The sequence below is a fragment of the Hordeum vulgare genome, chromosome 2H, assembly GCF_904849725.1.
Source record: "Hordeum vulgare subsp. vulgare chromosome 2H, MorexV3_pseudomolecules_assembly, whole genome shotgun sequence".
Lineage (NCBI taxonomy): Eukaryota > Viridiplantae > Streptophyta > Magnoliopsida > Poales > Poaceae > Hordeum > Hordeum vulgare.
The window spans coordinates 28,904,590-28,923,303 of record NC_058519.1 but is presented as its reverse complement, the minus strand read 5'-3'; the positions used below and the strand labels follow the sequence as shown (position 1 = coordinate 28,923,303).

Genomic DNA, 18,714 nt, shown 5'->3' with positions numbered 1-18,714 from the left:
TTTGCTGTCATGTATATGTTAGGAAGACGGCAAAAAAAATGCCATATTTTGCTGTCATGTATAGGTTAGGAAGACGGCAAAAAGGCTAACGTCGTCCGTTAGTTAGGCCGTTCCGTCTTCTAACCATTTTTTTGCCGTCTAACAAAAGTAGCTGACGGCAACATAATTCCATAGACGGCAAACATTTTGCCGTCTGCTGTCCCGGTCGCTGACGGCAAAGACGCCCTTTGCGGGCACATGGTCTGACGACATTATTTGCCGTCATGGGTTGACGGCAAAAATTTTGTCGGCTGTAATTCGCTCTTTGCCGTCTGTAGCGTCCTGACGGCAAAATGTTCGATTCCTATAGTGACGGTAGATCCACGACTCCAAGGGGAATTCAATAGGGAGGAGGTAACCATCGTGCTCAAACTAGGTTTGCTATGCACATACCCATTGCCTGATGTGCGGCCTATTATGCCGATGGTCATGCACTACCTCGACTATGGTGAGTCGCCTCCAGATTTATCTCCGGCCTACATGAGCTACATGGTCCTTCTGCAAAACGAAGGGTGTAATTCATACAACATGAACACAACATGTTCCGAGGTTGCAACGAGTGTTGCCACTGTATCTTCAGCAACAATTTTGCGGGACGGAAGATGAAGGGTGTATGTAATTGATCTCTCTCTCTCTCTCTCTCTCACACACACACAGGCACACGAACAACCCCCCCCCCCTTCTAATCAACTCATGACCTCAACTAGATCACTTTTATTGTCACCATATGATCCCAATCAGCCCAAGGAGCTCTAGTACTATGGTACAAATTCAACGTTTCATAGTGGACTGGATTATGAGCTATATTGGTTCTGTTGTATTACACAGTTGAAGTACTCCCTCGTCTACTTTTCCCTTGATAAAATGTCTATCTATGTCATATGTTTAGTTATGTGATGGTTGACTGGATTATTCACTATATTGATGGTAGCTTAATTTTTCACAGTAAAACTAGAGACGTGTACCACTAAATAATTGTAATTCTGTTAATAAAAAAATTCATCCAAGACAACTCACATAATCCTAATGCCATTGACCTAAAGTCATCTTCTATCATGAAACTTGCAACGACACTTTGTTTCTTACTTCTCCAACGACAGCCATGGAGATCACTGTGACCATAGCTCCACTAGGGGTGGCGAAGCCCAAGAAGCCCGTGCTGCAGACCATCATCGACCTCTCTGATGTGGTTTAGAGCACGGCGTACGTTGGGTTCTCGTCGGCAACTGGCATTATTATTGTTTCTGCAAAACACGTCGTCCTCGGCTGGAGCTTCGCTCTGGACGACCCTGCCCCTGCATTGAACATCTGAGGTTTGCGATATGTGTAAGATGAGTAGATGACATCTGGCATCATTATCACTCCGCTGGTCTTAGCGGTGATGCTGGCTATGCCTATAGGCATCGGAATCTACATATGTGTAAGATGAGTAGATGACAGTGTCTCAAGTACTCTGAGGTGCGCGAGGCAGTGGTGGAGCTGGTATCGAATTACGCCTAGGCCAAAACAAGCTTAAATGATGCACTCTAGTACAAATGTTATTCTGTCTAGGCCTCTGCCCTAGGCCTATCTCCGCCACTGGCTGAGGACTGGGAGGTCCCGTTTGGCTCCAAGCGATTTTCATACAAGGACTTGTTTGGACCTACTCCCTCTGTACTTGTAGTTGAGGAGGAATAGAACAGTTCTCGTCAACTATAATTACGTAGGAACTGGGGAAGTAACACGGTAGTACGGTTTTAGATTATTGTGACAGAAGTGTGATCATTTTGCTAACGGATGATGGCCTTCGTAAGATAGCAACACAAAGTTGAGCTGCAATTTCGACTTGTGCCCAACAAATTAGTTGTGAATTTCTGATGCTCATCTTAATACAGGGTCACATATATACGGATCAACACGACAACGGCGGCGATGATACCTAATAAGTGTCCAGGGCCGTGTCAAAACCGGTAATAATCCCCATATGACTTTTCAAGTGGAGAAGACTCAAGAACGACGACTTGAGACCTGTGGCTGTTCGGCATGACCGGCGACTCACGTTTCCTAGCAGAAAACGATTGCATTTAGCCATATGTGGTGTGTAGACACTGCAGTCATTTTCGGGCAGCATGGAAGAGAGCTCAAATTCTATATCCCGTCCATGCATTTCTATTTCAGTCGGTACACGTCCAACTCGCGACATGGTTCAAAGAATTTTGCTCGCTCCAACCCGGAAGCACTGGTAAAGGGGGAAAGCTCGCTTCATCGCCCTACTTACCGTTCACAAATCCCAAGCACCATAGCCAAGGACAAAGAGACCGGCGAGCGGTCCTTCTCCGCCGCTGGTGATACGAGAGCCATGCTTCTTCTCGGGCTTTACCACTTGGTCGCCCTGCTCCTGCTCCTCGTTGCTGCGGGCCGCTGCCTCGCGGCCACCGGCGGCGGCGATGATGGCCGGCAGTTCGTCTACAACGGCTTCTCCGGCGCGAACTTGACGCTCGACGGTGCGGCCGGGGTCATGCCTAACGGCCTCCTCATGCTGACCGATGGCAGAAAGGTGAAAGGCCATGCCGTCCAGCCGTTCCCGCTGCCGTTCCGTACCGCATCGAACGCCGCCGGCTCCATGCGGTCCTTCTCGACCACCTTCGTCTTCGCCATCTTCGGTCCATACGAAGACCTCAGCAGCGACGGCATCGCCTTCTTCGTGGCCGCGTCCAAGGAGGTGCTCTCCGCTGCGTCGCCAGGCCAGTTCCTGGGACTACTAAACGAAGACAATATTGGCAACCGGAGCGCCCGCATCTTTGCCGTGGAGCTAGACACGTTCAAAGATGCCGAGCTCCGCGACCTCAACGACAACCATGTCGGGGTCGACGTTGATAGCCTGGTGTCAATCGATTCCGCCGACGCCGGATGGTACTATGATGACGGCACCGGGATGTTCCAGAACCTAAGTCTGATAAGCCGGAAGCCCATGCAGGTGTGGGTGGACTACGACAGCAGGGCCACGGATATCACGGTGACCATGGCTCCGTTGGGCGTGGCCAGGCCCAAGAGGCCCCTCCTGCAGACCAACGTCAACCTCTCCGGTGTAGTGCCGAACATGGCGTACGTCGGGTTCTCTTCGGCAACGAACTTCTTTTCCACACGACACTTCATCCTCGGCTGGAGCTTTGCCCTGGATAGACCAGCCCCTGCACTAGACATCTCGAAGCTGCCACAGTTACCATCGGCCTGGAGCAACTCACGGTCCATGCCAATCTCAATAAAGATCGTTCTAGCCTTAGCATCGGTGACGATGGTTTCGCTGGGCATCGGAATCTACATCTTTGTAAGAAGGCTGCGTCTCAAGTACTCTGAGGTGCGTGAGGACTGGGAGGTCCCGTTTGGCTCCAACCGATTTTCATACAAGGACTTGTTTCATGCGACCAAGGGTTTCAGTGACAAGAACTTGCTTGGGAGGGGAGGCTTCGGAAGCGTCTACAAGGGTGTGCTTCGAGAGCCTGAGATGGAGGTTGCCGTCAAGAGAATGTCACACAATTCAAGGCAAGGGGTAAAGGAGTTCATCGCCGAGGTGGTGAGCGTTGGTCGTCTTCGACACCGTAACCTCACGCAATTGCTGGGCTACTGTAGGCGGAAAGATGAACTTCTCCTGGTTTATGACTTCATGGAAAATGTTAGCCTTGACAAATACCTACATGGTAGAAACGACCAATTGCTATGTTGGTACCAGAGGTATTCAATCATCAAAGGTGTGGCATCAAGTTTGTTATATCTACATGAGGAATGGGAGCAGGTCATCATCCACAGAGATATAAAGGCAAGCAATGTACTCTTGGATAGTAAGATGAATGGAAGGTTGGGCGATTTTGGTCTTGCAAGGATCTATGACCACGAAACCGCCGCTGAAACCACCCATGTGGCTGGCACCATGGGATATCTTGCGCCAGAACTCTCGCGCGCTGGGAGGCCAACACCCTTCTCTGATGTGTACGCATTTGGTGTGTTTCTCCTAGAGGTCACGTGTGGACGCAAGCCAATCTTCATTGATGAGCAAAACAACCGGGTGTTGCTGGTCGAGTGGGTGCTTGAGCACCACCACAACGGCTCAATGCTCGACACGGTGGATCCACGACTCAGAGGGGAATTCAACACAGAGGAGGTAACCATTGTGCTCAAATTGGGTTTGCTATGCACGTACCCGTCGCCCAACGCGCGGCCAATCATGCGAAAGGTCATGCAGTACCTCGACCATGATCAATTGCCTCCTGATTTATCACCGGCCTACATAAGCTACATCATGATGGCACAAATGCAAAATGGAGGATTTGATTCGCACGACATGGCATGTTCTCAGCCTGCGATGAGTGTCGCCACTTTGTCGGGTGAGTCTTCAGTGACAATTTTACGAGAGGGAAGGTGAAGCATGTATGCAATTGACCCCCCCCCCCTCTTCCTCCTCTCTGTTGATTTGATAAAGGATGTAAGGGGTTGTATTAAGAAGCTATGCTCTGTTGTTGGACTGCTCCGCCCCGCGTGTCTGAACTGGCCGATTTTCATTATTTGAATGTTGGGTAATCAATGTATGTATAAGTGATTAAGAAATATTTCAAGCAAAGCTTTGAAGGTTGGACCGTACAACTGCTCTGACAAATCATTGACCAGCTTGATGACATGTAACTTGAATCGGTAACAACAGATTGTGTTGAAATTTGGAGGTGGGCTTTAGTCCCATTAGAGAATTTCAAAAAAATCTCCAAGGGCCCATGTAGGTGGTGGCATGACAAGGTGGTGGGAGTTTAGTCCCACCCCGCTAGTGGAGGAGAGTTTGGACCCCTTTATAAGGGTCTCTCTTCCACATGCTATTGGAGAGTGAGAAGAGAAGGTGCCCTCGCGCACTCCTCCTCCGCCGCTGCCCGCCGCGGGTTGCGGGAATGAGCCGAGCCGAGCTCATACCTACGCGCTTATTTTTGCCGGTCAGGAACGGAGAATACGTAACGGACAAGGAACGATCCGAGACGTCGGATCGTCGCTGTTACCGACTCGGACGTGGGCATCGCCTACCCTAGCCGTCACGAGAATCAGATCACATCTGCCTCACGCGTTCGTTCCTTGACTGCTGCTGCCGCCGGCGACTCCGTCCCGTTTACCGCGTACACGGTCGACGGGAGAGCAGGCCTCCGAAACCTCGCCTCTCCGGTTCCTGTACGGGAGAGGGGCGGTTTTTGGGAAGCGATCACGCGACTGCTCGCCTCCGTCCGTCTGCTTCGTCTACGTCCGCGTCGCCCTCGTCATCGCCATGTCTTCACCAAGCGAAGCTGACCGTCTCCGCGAGGAAGCCGAGAAGAAGACGGCTGAGGATACTGCCGTCGCCGCCGCTGCTGCTACGGTGTAATGCCCCAAGTGTAGAACTTTCCCTTCTTGTAACCTTCCATGTGGGGCCACCTTGTCAGAGATCTTGATGCTATCCTTTTGTGCCATGATTTCATGTGTGTTCCCTAGTGCTTACTTCCCTTGCATGCATGCATTACATATCATTCCTTGCCATACTTAGGATTGCATGCCATGATCACGTTGCATTTGAGTTTAATAGGAGTAGTGTTGTGGTGTTGTGAGTGCATGTGATCTTGCTAGGATTAAGTGGTGGTTTTGCACTACCTTGTGATGCATGTGATAATGGTGTGTGTGATGTAGGAGTGAGTGCTAGTCTTTTTAAGCTCTTGCCTTTTAAACTCCTTTTCCCTCCTATTTTATTCTTGTCAAAATTCCTTCTTCCCAAAGATGATTCTAAAATGTCTAGTGGTTAGATAAAATGTGCTTATGAGGGGGTGCAATTTTCCTGATTTGATTCTTTGATTTTAGTGGTGCAAATAAATTCAAAACAGTAGCTTAATGACTGTTTTGCATTTATTTCAAACATCTCAATATTGCATTCCTATTTTTCCCTATTGGGCCAAAATTCCTTAAGTCCAGCAGGATTTTCCTTTTGATTTTTGCCACAGTAGATTATTTGTGGGTTATTTTCTTGAGTGTGTTTAAATACTATATAGGAATCCCCTCCCCAATATATTTTTTTCCCTCTTCCTGGGCAGCATGGGCCTCTTTCCTCCCTCCTGGCCCAGCTGCTCCCTCCAGAGAGAGCCCACGCGCGGCCTCTCCTCTCCTTTCTTTCTTCACGGCGTCCTCCTCCTCCCCTCGCTGTCTGCTTTCCGTCAGCACGTGTGTGAGAGAGAGAGAGCTGACGGCGCCGTGAGCAGCACGTCGAGGGCCCCCTATAAGTTGCGTTGGCGTCCGTGCCCGAAGCCTAGGGTTCCTCTCCTCCCCTCAGCCGCCGCCGCCACCTCTCCCAAACCCATCTCGTTCCCATCTCTCTTCCTTCTTCTCTGTCAGGTAAGATAGCAGAGGGTGCAGAGGGAGAGAGTCGCCGGCGTCTTCTGCGGGCGTCGTCGGGCGGCCCGGCCGCCATGTCCGGGGGCTCGGGGCGGCTCCCCGCGTCCCATTCCCGGCGCTAGGACCCCGAGGAGCGCCCCCCCCCCCCCCCGTCGAGCTCGTCCTCGTCAACGGGACGAACCGGGCGAACTGCGTCCGTCCTCTTCTTCGGTCTTCGGCGGAACGACTTCGTCGGCCCGTCTTCTTCCTCTCCAGCGCTCCTCCTCCCCGTTCGGCGCCCCATCTTCCCCCAAGGTGAGGTCGCGTCCTCGTCCTCCTTCCTTCCTCCTCCGCGGTCCGGCTCGTTCCCGGCGTGATGTGCGCTTCTCTGTTCCATAGCAGTGTGTTGGGGGTGCAGAAGTTGCGAGTGGTGCAGAGTAGTGTAGGGTTATGGGGGTGCCGCGCAGAGGAGGGCTTCCTCCCCCTCTCTGTAGCAGCGCCATGGCCAGAGGAACCCTCCTCGCTGCCGGCAGCTGGGGTTCCTGTCACCTCGGTCGCGGTAGACGTAGATCGTCAAAGTAGAGCTGCGGTTTGCAACAGGGCTTCCTCCCTGCGTAGGTGGGTACCCAGCAGGTGCGGGTTCTTCTTCTCGCCGTCTCTCATCGCCGTATGCACGAGCTCCGCGCCGGCAGTGCAGCGTAGCAACGCCGGCAAGCGAGTAGCCGGCAGTTCTCTGTCGCTGTTATTCTCGCTGTAGACAGGAGTCGGTTTCTGTAGCTTTACCTTCGTGTGTATCCCCCCTCTGAAAGTAATGACATCGTAGCCTGATGGTAGTATCTCTCTGTCATATGCATGCGCCTGATGAGAGGTCCAGGGTTCGAGTCCCCCCCTCGGCGCCCTTTTGATATTTTGTTTTGATTTATGTTGCTGGTAGATTACCTTGCCTTTTTCCCTTCTCCCGTTAACATCAGTAACAGCAGCGTAGTGGTAGATGTGTGTTTGTGTTATCGTTAGGTGCAGGGTTCAAATCCCATGCGTTGCACCCCCCTTTTTATCTTGCCTGTTTCCTTTCTGATTTGCAGTAGGGCAGCACAACAGAGTTTAACCTCTGTTTGGGTCCTTCTCTGTCGAGCCCCATGGGCATAGCAGAGTGGGTGGGTGCAGTAGAGAGCATCAGGAGGTTCAGGGTTCAAATCCTGACCCCTCTTGCTATTGTGTTCTTTCCCTGTTGTTTTTTCTCTTCTGCTACATTATTTTAAAACACCCTTCTTACTATTGCTGATCTTGTGCCTACCAAAGGTGGCCATGGAATTATGTATTTTTTCCTTGCTGTTATAGTTGAGCTAGGTGATGTAGTGTGTGTGGTTGTGCTTGTGAGAGATGTGCATGTGAGTGTGTTTCCCTTGTGCTTGGAGTGGGCTCTTGCACCATGTGGGGCTAGTAGATTGTGATGTGTGTGCATTAGCTTGTGGTAGCTCCAGTATAGATATGTGTGTGAGAGCCTCACCCATGGCAAGGCATGAAGAGCATTGATGTGCTCATGAGTAGTAGTGTGTGGTGGTGTTGGATTCATTTAGGGAGTGTAGCTATTGTATGCTCTAACTAGTTCTAGTAGGACTAGATTTGTGTCATGCTAGATATGTGGGTGGTGTGGACCTCCCCACCTTTACAAGTGGTGCACCTCCTCATGTTTAATATGGGAGAGGGCATATTGTGTGTGGGGTTGGCTCATGTGTGTTGGTGTTGTTGATGTGTATGACACAAACATGGGGTTCAAACCCCCATGTCACTTTGTCATTGTGCACATGAAACTCTCCTAGGTAATTGGCATCTTAAAAGCATACCTTATGGATTTGCATTTTCATTTTGTTGAAAGTTTGGGCTTTGTTTCCATGATATAGATGGAGCCCAAAGGCATGGATCTCGGTGTGTTAGTTGTAGGGGTTTGTGCTCAATACCATAGTGGTGTCAAACACCTCTTGGGAACTTGTGTGTGCAAACTATGCCTAGACAAAGTGGGCATATGGTTGGGGAATTCCAGAATTTTGAACTCTGAAAATTTCACTAAGTCTGGAATGCTGAAAACATTTTCTTCCCCTGTAGATAAGGTTGTTCTGGTCATTATGTTGAGAACTGGACTTAGTTCAGTGCTAGTGTTTTGAACCTGGGATGTTTGTGAAGCTTCCTGTCAATTTTCAAGTCATTTGGAGTCCAGTAGCTTGTGTTTTGATTGCTGTCAAAAAGCTTCAGAACAGAAACAGAAACTCAGGTGCAGGAATTTTCAACAAGTCCCTGAGAACTGATGGTTTTGGGAAAGTTTGTGGCCTTGTATCTTCTAGAGTTTAATTCCTTTTGCTGTGATTCTTGCTGGAGATTGTAGTGTTCTTGGTTGGAAACAGCCACATATATTATGTGTCACATTTGAAGACATGTAGCTATGTTGCATGTTGCTCACAAACAGCTAAGATGCAGAAACTGGCAGATTGCGTAGTTTTGACATTTTGTTCAAAGTTTGTGTTCAATTGTTGTTGGGGTGTTCTACCTTGCTCCATTTCATTCATGTTGGGTTAATATATGTCTTGGCAACCTGGGAACACCAGATTTGTGCCAATTGTGTGAGTGGTGATGAATCTTTCACGTAGGGCTTCATATCGTGTTTCGTTGATTCCCGTTGATCCGTAGCTCCGTTTGCAAAGTTCCTTATATGGTTTTGCACCGTTTTCACGAGATGCATCTGTTCATATCATTCCCATGCATTTCCAAATAGTTTAGTGCAAAGTTCTGTCCAGGAACTTGTTGTAGTTTATCCTGCCTGTGCTTGTGTTAGAAATAGTGGTGCATGCTCAACTTTCATCTCATGCATCATGTGATTGTTGCATTTTGTGGTGCTGCTGTTCATTGGCTGTTATTTTGTGTTGGGTAGCACCGGGAGCGGAGACCGATTACGTGGAGTCAGGAGAGTACGTGCAGGACGATCCAGAACCATTCCAAGCTGAGGATATCACAGGCAAGATGACATGACCTTGATCCCATATCTAGACTTGTTATGTTAGTTTCGATTCCACGTTATTGCTCGCTGCCTACCACTGAAAATATATTGCCTCTTCATATGCCATGAGCCTAAACACCTTACTCTTTCCTAGCAAACTTGCATGGCTAGGTAGGCTTGCTCAGCTACTAATGTTAGCATTGCTAGTTGCAGGTGTTTATAACTCATGAGTTGCCATGAGCTTGATATCATTATGTTAATTTCTATTATTTAATTAATGTACCTATATATTTGGTAAATGACGGGAGGCCTAGCCTTTTGCCGGGTGTCTTGTTCCGTTATTGCCGCCTTAGTTACCGGTTACCGGTGTTTGATTCCATAATGATCGCTCCTAACACGTTCGGGGTTGTTATGGGGACCCCCTTGATAAATCGCGTAGTGTTAAGGCTTGTCCGGCAGGACCCAACTTTGGTACTATTTGCTAATCACCTAAAAAATGAACTGCATAGGGAATAGCTACCCCGAGGAACTTAATCAACAACCCGGGCCAGTGCTCCTCATGAGTGTTGGTCCAAACCAGAGCAGCTTATTACGCTCCCCGGGGCAACTCGGAGTTTTGGCATGGTAACCATCGCTCATCCGGCGTGTCCTGAGACTGAGATACGCGGCTCTTATCAGGGGCGTCGACACGTCGGGTGGTCCTGCTAGCCTTGTCTTACCTTAGCGGTATATCTTGCGTATAGGAATTCCGGTGAAGCTTTGGTTTCACCCAGAGTTGAGGTTTTCCTCTAAGGAATCCGACGAGATCACGAGATTCGTGATAGAGGATGACTTTGCGGCCTGTGTTCGTTTGTGATGGACTAGTTGGAGCACCCCTGCAGGGTTTAATCTTTCGGAAAGCCGTGCCCGCGGTTATGTGGCAACTTGGAATATTTTGTTAACATCCGGTATTAGAAAACTTGAACATAAACTAATAAAATATGCCAACTGTGTGCGTAACCGTGACTGTCCCTTCGAAGATCTCTCTTCGATCGGGAACACGGTGGGGTTATGAATGTCGTAGGTAGGTGTTCAGGATTACTTTCTGATCAAGTATTCACGATCGTTAGTATAGAACACTGTCACTTCTCCTTTGCGTAAGCTAGCCACTTATTCAACCTTAGGATGCAGCAGCCTGAAACCCTTCACCCCTTCCTTACCCAATAACATGACTAGATCTGGCACCAAGGTCTTAGGTTGCTGAGTCCCCGTGGCTCACGGATTCCTCCGAAACTCCCAGCAGGTACAGGTACCCCAGAGGCAGATGATCCCGACGGCACCCAGCTGGCGTGGCAGTACGACGAGGAGACAGATCGCCTTTACGTGAACTATCCAGAGGACTGAGACGTGGTCGTGATCGTGGGCCTGCAGCGGGTAGCATAGCATTTTCCTTGTTTTGTAGTCCGTACCGGAACTACATTGATTGTATCTGCGTTGTACTCTGTATTATTAATAAGAAGACAGTTGAATCCCAGATTGTCTACTTTATTTATTATTATGTGCTATGTTTACTTGCTTGCAAAACACTTAGATGCGCTTCTTTCCTATTCGTGGCCTCGACCCCCAGATCGGAAAGGACCGCATCTTGGTCATTACATACGGCCAACTGGCCGATTGGAGGGTATGACTCGTTTATCCTCATGTTCGTATTTATCCTAGCAGTACTACTTGTTTGCATAGATGTATCCACTATATGCGTAGTATGTGCTAGGTTAGCTCAAGATCAGTATGTCATTAGTCTAGTCAATGCCATGCTAGTTATTATTTCGTGGATTAATATACTCGGAAAATTGCCTATTTACTCAACAATCCAAAAACCTAATGTCTGTAGGAATTTTTTGAGTAATGGTTTTGCTGCTGCACTGAAACCGGATAAGTTTACCGGTACCTTTTTCAAGCGTTGGCAAACGAGAACCACCTTATGGCTCACGGCTATGAACGTGTTCTGGGTAGCCGGTGTCACTCCTACGGAAACTATCACTCCTGAACAGGAGAAGATGTTTAAGGAGGCCACCGTCCTATTCCTTGGAGCAGTCATGAGCGTGATCGGAGATAAGCTGGTTGATGCATATTTACATATGCATGTTGCCAAGGACTTGTGGGAGGCGCTCGAATCTAAATTCGGGGCCACCGATGCTGGGAGTGAGATGTATGTTATGGAGCAGTTCCACGATTACAAGATGGTTGATAACCGTTCTGTATTGGAACAAGCTCATGAGATAATATGCATAGCTAAGGAACTTGAGGTTCTTAAGTGCAATTTGCCGGGCAAGTTTGTCGCGGGCTGTATAATTGCTAAGCTCCCTAATTCCTGGAGGAACTTTGTGTTGGAAATATGCCCTAGAGGCAATAATAAAATGGTTATTATCATATTTCCTTGTTCATGATAATCGTCTATCGTTCATGCTATAATTGTATTAACAGGAAACACTAATACATGTGTGAATGAATAGATCACAATGTGTCCCTAGCAAGCCTCTAGTTAGCTAGCTCGTTAGTCAATAGATGATCATGGTTTCCTGATCATGGACATTGGATGTCATTGATAACGGGATCACATCATTGGGAGAATGATGTGGTGGACAAGACCCAATCCTAAGCCTAGCACTAGATCGTATTGTTCGTATGCTGATGCTTTTCTAATGTCAAGTATCTTTTCCTTCGACCGTGAGATTGTGCAACTCCCGGATACCGTAGGAGTGCTTTGGGTGTATCAAACGTCACAACGTAACTGGGTGACTATAAAGGTGCACTACGGGTACCTCCAAAAGTGTCTGTTGGGTTGGCACGAATCGAGATCGGGATTTGTCACTCCGTGTGACGGAGAGGTATCTCTGGGCCCACTCGGTAAAACATCATCATGAGCTCAATGTGACTAAGGAGTTAGTCACACGATGACGTGCTACGGAACGAGTAAAGAGACTTACCGGTAACGAGATTGAACAAGGTATAGGTATACCGACGATCGAATCTCGGGCAAGTTCTATACCGACAGACAAAGGGAATCGTATACGGGATTGATTGAATCCTTGACATCGTGGTTCATCCGATGAGATCATCGTGGAGCTAGTGGGAGCCACCATGGGTATCCAGACCCCGCTGATGGTTATTGGCCAGAGAGGTGTCTCGGTCATGTCTGCCTGTCTCCCGAACCCGTAGGGTCTACACACTTAAGGTTCGATGACGCTAGGGTTATAGGGAATTGTTATACGAGATTACCGAAAGTTGTTCGGAGTCCCGGATGAGATCCAGGACGTCACGAGGAGCTCCGGAATGGTCCGGAGGTAAATATTGATATATAGGACGGATGGTTTCGGACACCGGAAGTGTTTCGGGCATCACCTGTAACGTACCGGGACCACCGGGACCACCGGAGGTGGTCCCGGGGGACCACCGAAGGGGGGCTGCGACCCCAAGAGGTAAGATGGGCTAAGTGGGGGTGGGAACCAGCCCCTAGTTGGGCTGGTGCGCCTCCCCACTCAGCCCATGGCGCAGGGGAAAGAAAAAGAGGGGGGGGGGGAACCCTAACTTAGGTGGGCCTTAGGCCCACCAGAGGGGTGCGCCACCCCCTCCTCCCCATCTGGCCGCCACAAACCCCATCTGGGAGGGCTGCCGCACCCCCTAGGGTGGGAACCCTAGGGGTGGCAACCCCTCTCCCCTTCCCCTATATATAGTGGGCACTTTTGGCCTTTGGAGGACACAGTTTTCCCTCTCCCTCGGCGCAGCCCTGCACTTCTTCCTCCTCCTCTGTGCCGGCGCTTGGCAAAGCCCTGTCAGGAGACCTTGTCTCTCCACCAACACCACGCCGTCGTGTTGCTGGTCTTCTTCCCCAACCTCTCCCTCCTCCTTGCTGGATCAAGGTGCGGGAGACGTCACCGGGATGCACGTGTGTTGAACGCGGAGGTGCCGTTGTTCGGCACTAGATCGGAATCGCTGCGAGTACGACTCCATCAACCGCGTTCTAGCAACGCTTCCGCTTAGCGATCTTCAAAGGTACGAAGATGCTCTTACTCCTCTCTCGTTGCTGGTCTCTCCATAGGAAGATCTGAACATGCGTAGGAAATTTTTTGAATTTATGCTACGTTACCCAACACTTTGCTACTACTCTGAAACATCAGAGGCGTGAGTTCTTAGTAGAGGACATCATCGGCCATCTGAATGTTGAGCAGAACTCGAGAGCAAAGGACTCCAATGGAAAAGCGGTGGAAAGCTCTTCTGCTGCCAATATGGTACATCAGAGGAACTTCAATTCTCACAAGCCCAAGGGAAAGAACTCTGTCCAACAGAATACCGACTTCAAGAAGAAGGGGAAGAAGCCCTTCAAGAAGAATAAGAAGGGAGATGGCTGCTATACTTGTGGTTCAGAGGAACATTGGGCGAACAAATGCCCAAACAAGTACAAGAAGCCGGCGCAGGACTCCAAGTCTGCAAACATGATTGTGGGCAACAATGAAAGTGGTGCATCTGGGTACGGTAATTTACTTACTGTATTTACAGATTGTCAGTCCACCGATTGTTGGGTGGACACGGGTGCAAATATTCATGTGTGTGCTGACTTATCATTGTTCTCTTCTTATCAGGACACCGGTCGCGGGTCCGTATTGATGGGGAATGGCGCGAGTGCTTCTGTTCTTGGTGTTGGCACGGTCAATCTGAAGTTTACTTCGGGAAGGATCGTGCAGCTGAAGAACGTGCAGCATGTCCCCGCCATCAAGAAGAATCTCGTTAGTGGCTCCCTTCTGTGTAGAGAAGGGTTTAAGTTGGTGTTCGAGTCTAATAAAGTAGTAGTTACGAAATATAGACTTTTCGTTGGAAAAGGTTATGAATGCGGAGGTCTGTTCCGCCTTTCTCTAGCAGATTTTTGTAATAAAGTCGTGAACAATATTCATTCGAGTGTTAATGAATCTGAAGTTTGGCATTCACGTCTTTGTCACATAAGTTTCGGTGTTATGTCGCGGCTAACAAAACTGAATTTAATCCCAACTTTCACTTTAGCCAAAGGTTCTAAGTGCCACTCGTGTGTGCAAGCAAAGCAACCTCGCAAGCCTCACAAGGCTGCAGAGGAGAGACACTTGGCACCATTAGAACTCATACATTCTGATCTTTGTGAGATGAATGGTGTGTTGACTAAAGGTGGAAAGAAATACTTCATGACATTGATAGATGATTCCACTAGATTTTGCTATGTGTATCTGTTAAATACTAAAGATGAGGCTCTACACTACTTTAAAATCTATAAGGCAGAAGTTGAGAATCAACTTGAAAAGAAAATTAAACGAGTCCGGTCCGATCGTGGTGGAGAGTACTTCTCAAACGAATTTGATTCATTTTGTGCGGAACACGGGATTATTCATGAGAGGACGCCTCCCTATTCACCCCAGTCAAACGGGGTTGCCGAGCGGAAAAACCGTACTCTAACTGATTTGGTTAACGCCATGTTAGATACATCGGGTTTATCCAAGGCATGGTGGGGGAGGCTATATTGACCGCGTGTCATGTCCTGAATAAAGTTCCTACAAAAGATAATGAGGTCACTCCCTACGTGGAGTGGTCGAAGAGAAGGACGACACTCTCGTACTTACGTACCTGGGGCTGCTTGGCGAAAGTCAATGTACCGATCCCCAAGAAGCGTAAGCTTGGACCAAAGACTGTGGATTGCGTTAATTTGGGATACGCTAAGAATAGCGTAGGCTATAGATTTCTAGTAGTGAAATCTGAGGTACCTGACCTGAAGGTCGGTACAATAATGGAGTCGAGGGATGCTACATTCTTTGAGGATATATTTCCCATGAGAGATATGCAAAGCACTTCTAGACAGGAATCTGAGATAACTCCTGAGCCTGCCATTCCTATGGAATATTATGAACAAACACATGATGAAAATCCTGAGGAGGATGACGAGGAAGCCCGTGGTAGGGGCAAGAGACAAAGGACTGCAAAGACCTTTGGTGATGATTTCTTCGTATATCTCGTGGATGATAATCCCACTTCTATTTCAGAAGCGTATGCTTCTCCAGATGCTGATTACTGGAAAGCTGCGGTCCGTAGCGAGATGGATTCCATCATGGCTAACGGGACATGGGAAATCACTGATCGTCCCTATGGTTGCAAACCATTGGGATGCAAGTGGGTGTTCAAAAAGAAGCTTAGGCCCGATGGTACGATTGAAAAGTACAAGGCTAGGCTTGTGGCCAAGGGCTATGCCCAGAAAGAAGAGGAAGATTTCTTCGATACTTATTCACCTGTGGCTAGACTGACCACCATTAGAGTACTACTCTCATTGGCGGCCTCTCATGGTCTTCTCGTTCATCAAATGGACGTTAAGACGGCTTTCCTGAATGGAGAGCTAAATGAGGAAATCTATATGTAACAACCAGATGGCTTTGTGATAGAAGGTCAGGAAGGAAAGGTGTGTAAGTTGCTAAAATCTTTATATGGTCTGAGACAAGCACCTAAGCAATGGCATGAGAAAGTTTAATACAACTCTGACATCTGTTGGCTTCGTTGTTAATGAAGCTGATAAATGTGTATACTATCGCCATGGTGGGGGCGAAGGAGTTATATTGTGCTTGTATGTTGATGACATACTGATATTTGGAACCAACCTCAAAGTAATTGAGGAGGTTAAGTCTTTTCTGTCTCAAAACTTTGAGATGAAGGACCTTGGGGTGGCTGATGTTATCTTGAACATCAAGCTGTTGAGAGATGATGAGGGTGGGATTACACTTCTACAATCCCACGATGTTGATAAGATTTTGAGTCGCTTTGGATATTCAGACTGCAAAATTTGTCAAACACCATATGATCCTAGTGTGCTTATTCGAAAGTTTAAAGGCACAGCTATAGATCAATTGAGATTCTCTCAAATTATCGGTTCACTTATGTACCTAGCTAGCGCAACGAGGCCTGACATCGCGTTTGCTGTGAGCAAACTTAGCCGGTTTGTTGCAAACCCGGGCGATGTTCATTGGCGTGCTATTGAAAGAATTATGCGCTACTTGAAAGGTACTGTCAACCACGGGCTTCACTATACGGGATTCCCATCGGTACTTGAAGGGTATAGTGATGCGAATTGGATCTCTGATGCTGATGAGATGAAGGCCACTACTGGGTATATGTTTACTCTTGGGGCTGGTGCTGTTTCCTGGAAGTCTTGCAAGCAAACAATCTTAACAAGATCGACAATGGAAGCAGAATTAACAGCATTAGACACATCTGGTGTCGAAGCAGAATTTCTTCGAGATCTTTTGATGGACTTACCTGTGGTTGAGAAGCCGGTTCCGGCTATCCTTATGAACTGCGATAATCAGACGGTTATTGTTAAAGTGAAGAGTTCAAAGGATAATATGAAGTCCAACAAACATATAAGAATGAGATTGAAGTCTGTCAGACGTTTGAGAAACTCCGGAGATAGCGTTGGATTATATCCAAACGGCTAAGAATCTGGCAGATCCCTTTACTAAAGGGCTATCACGTGTTGTGATAGATAGTGCATCGAGGGAGATGGGTATGAGACCCACATGAGTTGCCATGGTAGTAACCCAACGTATATGATCGGAGATCCCGTGAAGTAGGACCTGGGAAAACAAGCCAGTGGTGAACTGAGGAGAGTAACTTTACTAACCCACTCCGTTGGAGATTCAATACTCTCGGATACTGTATGGTAGGATGACTACTGTCTTAATGTGTTCTAAAGCTTATATGTAAGCAAGATGCTGCCCTACAGAGCGATCTTTGGAGGAACACACCTATATGAGCTTGACTGCTGGTCACAGTCTATGAGGTTTGGGTGACTAATATGCTCCACCCGAGGGGTCACCTTCGGCAGTCTAGTACTAGTAAGACTTGTGGTGAAGCTCCTTTACGCCAAGCTGACAATTCAAGGCATAGTCCATTGTTCAGTTGTAAAGGAGTGTAGCTACTTGTTCTAGGTGAAGCTCAACCTTAATAGGTCTTCACTGAAATGCTGGTATATTAAAACAGTGATTGGAACGAGGGAACACGATGTGCCCTTGAGATCTGGTGGGGGATTGTTGAAATTTGGAGGTGGGCTTTAGGCCCATTAGAGAATTTCAGAAAAATCTCCAAGGGCCCATGTAGGTGGTGGCATGACAAGGTGGTGGGAGTTTAGTCCCACCCCGCTAGTGGAGGAGAGTTTGGACCCCTTTATAAGGGTCTCTCTTCCGCATGCTATTGGAGAGTGAGAAGAGAAGGTGCCCTCGCGCACTCCTCCTCCGCCGCCCGCCTCGCCACGCCTCGCCTCGCCTCGCCTCGTCACGACGCGCCGCGGGTTGCGGGAATGAGCCGAGCTCATACCTACGCGCTTATTTTTGCCGGTCAGGAACGGAGAATACGTAACGGACAAGGAACGATCCAAGACGTCGGATCGTGGCTGTTACCGACTCGGACGTGGGCATCGCCTACCCTAGCCGTCACGAGAATCAGATCACATCTGCCTCACGCGTTCGTTCCTTGACTGCTGAAACCGCCGGCGACTCCGTCCCGTTTACCGCGTACACGGTCGACGGGAGAGCAGGCCTCCGAAACCTCGCCTCTCCGGTTCCTGTATGGGAGAGGGGCGATTAGGTTTTTGGGGAGCGATCACGCGACTGCTCGCCTCCGTCCGTCTGCTTCGTCTACGTCCGCGTCGCCCTCGTCATCGCCATGTCTTCACCAAGCGAAGCTGACCGTCTCCGCGAGGATGCCGAGAAGAAGACGGCTGAGGATACTGCCGCCGCCGCTGCTGCTGCTACGGCCAACTGGCCGATTGGAGGGTATGACTCGTTTATCCTCATGTTCGTATTTATCCTAGCAGTACTACTTGTTTGCATAGATGTATCCACTATATGCGTAGTATGTGCTAGGTTAGCTCAAGATCAGTATGTCATTAGTCTAGTCAATGCCATGCTAGTTATTATTTCGTGGATTAATATATTCGAAAAATTGCCTATTTACTCAACAGATTGCGTGTTCAGGAAAACCATACTCGCTCTCAACGGGCTACGGATGTATGGCTCGGCAGAGGACCTCCTTGCATTGAGGAACTTTTTTCAAAGGATTGTAACTCTACCTTGATGGAACAAACATCTATTGATCTTGCAAACAAAAAGGAATAGCTTGATTGAAGTTCAAGAGTGTACACGTAAGAGCATCTATAATCGGACGTCTCAAACGATCCTAATATGTCCGCGGACGCGCCCGGTTAGTGACCGAGCAGAAGAGAGAAAGAAAAAAAATGATCCAAAAGGACTCTCATATCATCACGTAACAAGACAAGTTCACCTACGTTGCTGATTCGAGCG

At 48.5% G+C, this 18,714-nt stretch overlaps 1 protein-coding gene and 1 pseudogene across 1 annotated transcript; both read left to right on the top strand.

Annotated features, from left to right (window-relative positions):
• Positions 1-645, top strand: part of LOC123424623 — a 47,751-nt pseudogene extending 47,106 nt beyond the window's left edge.
• A 1,566-nt stretch (positions 646-2,211) lies between these two features.
• On the top strand, positions 2,212-4,653 carry LOC123424622 (L-type lectin-domain containing receptor kinase SIT2-like). The gene has a single exon (XM_045108263.1). It carries the CDS (start codon positions 2,378-2,380, stop codon positions 4,436-4,438), a length of 2,061 nt encoding a protein of 686 aa, XP_044964198.1. The 5' UTR covers positions 2,212-2,377; the 3' UTR covers positions 4,439-4,653.
• Positions 4,654-18,714: the final 14,061 nt, after the last annotated feature.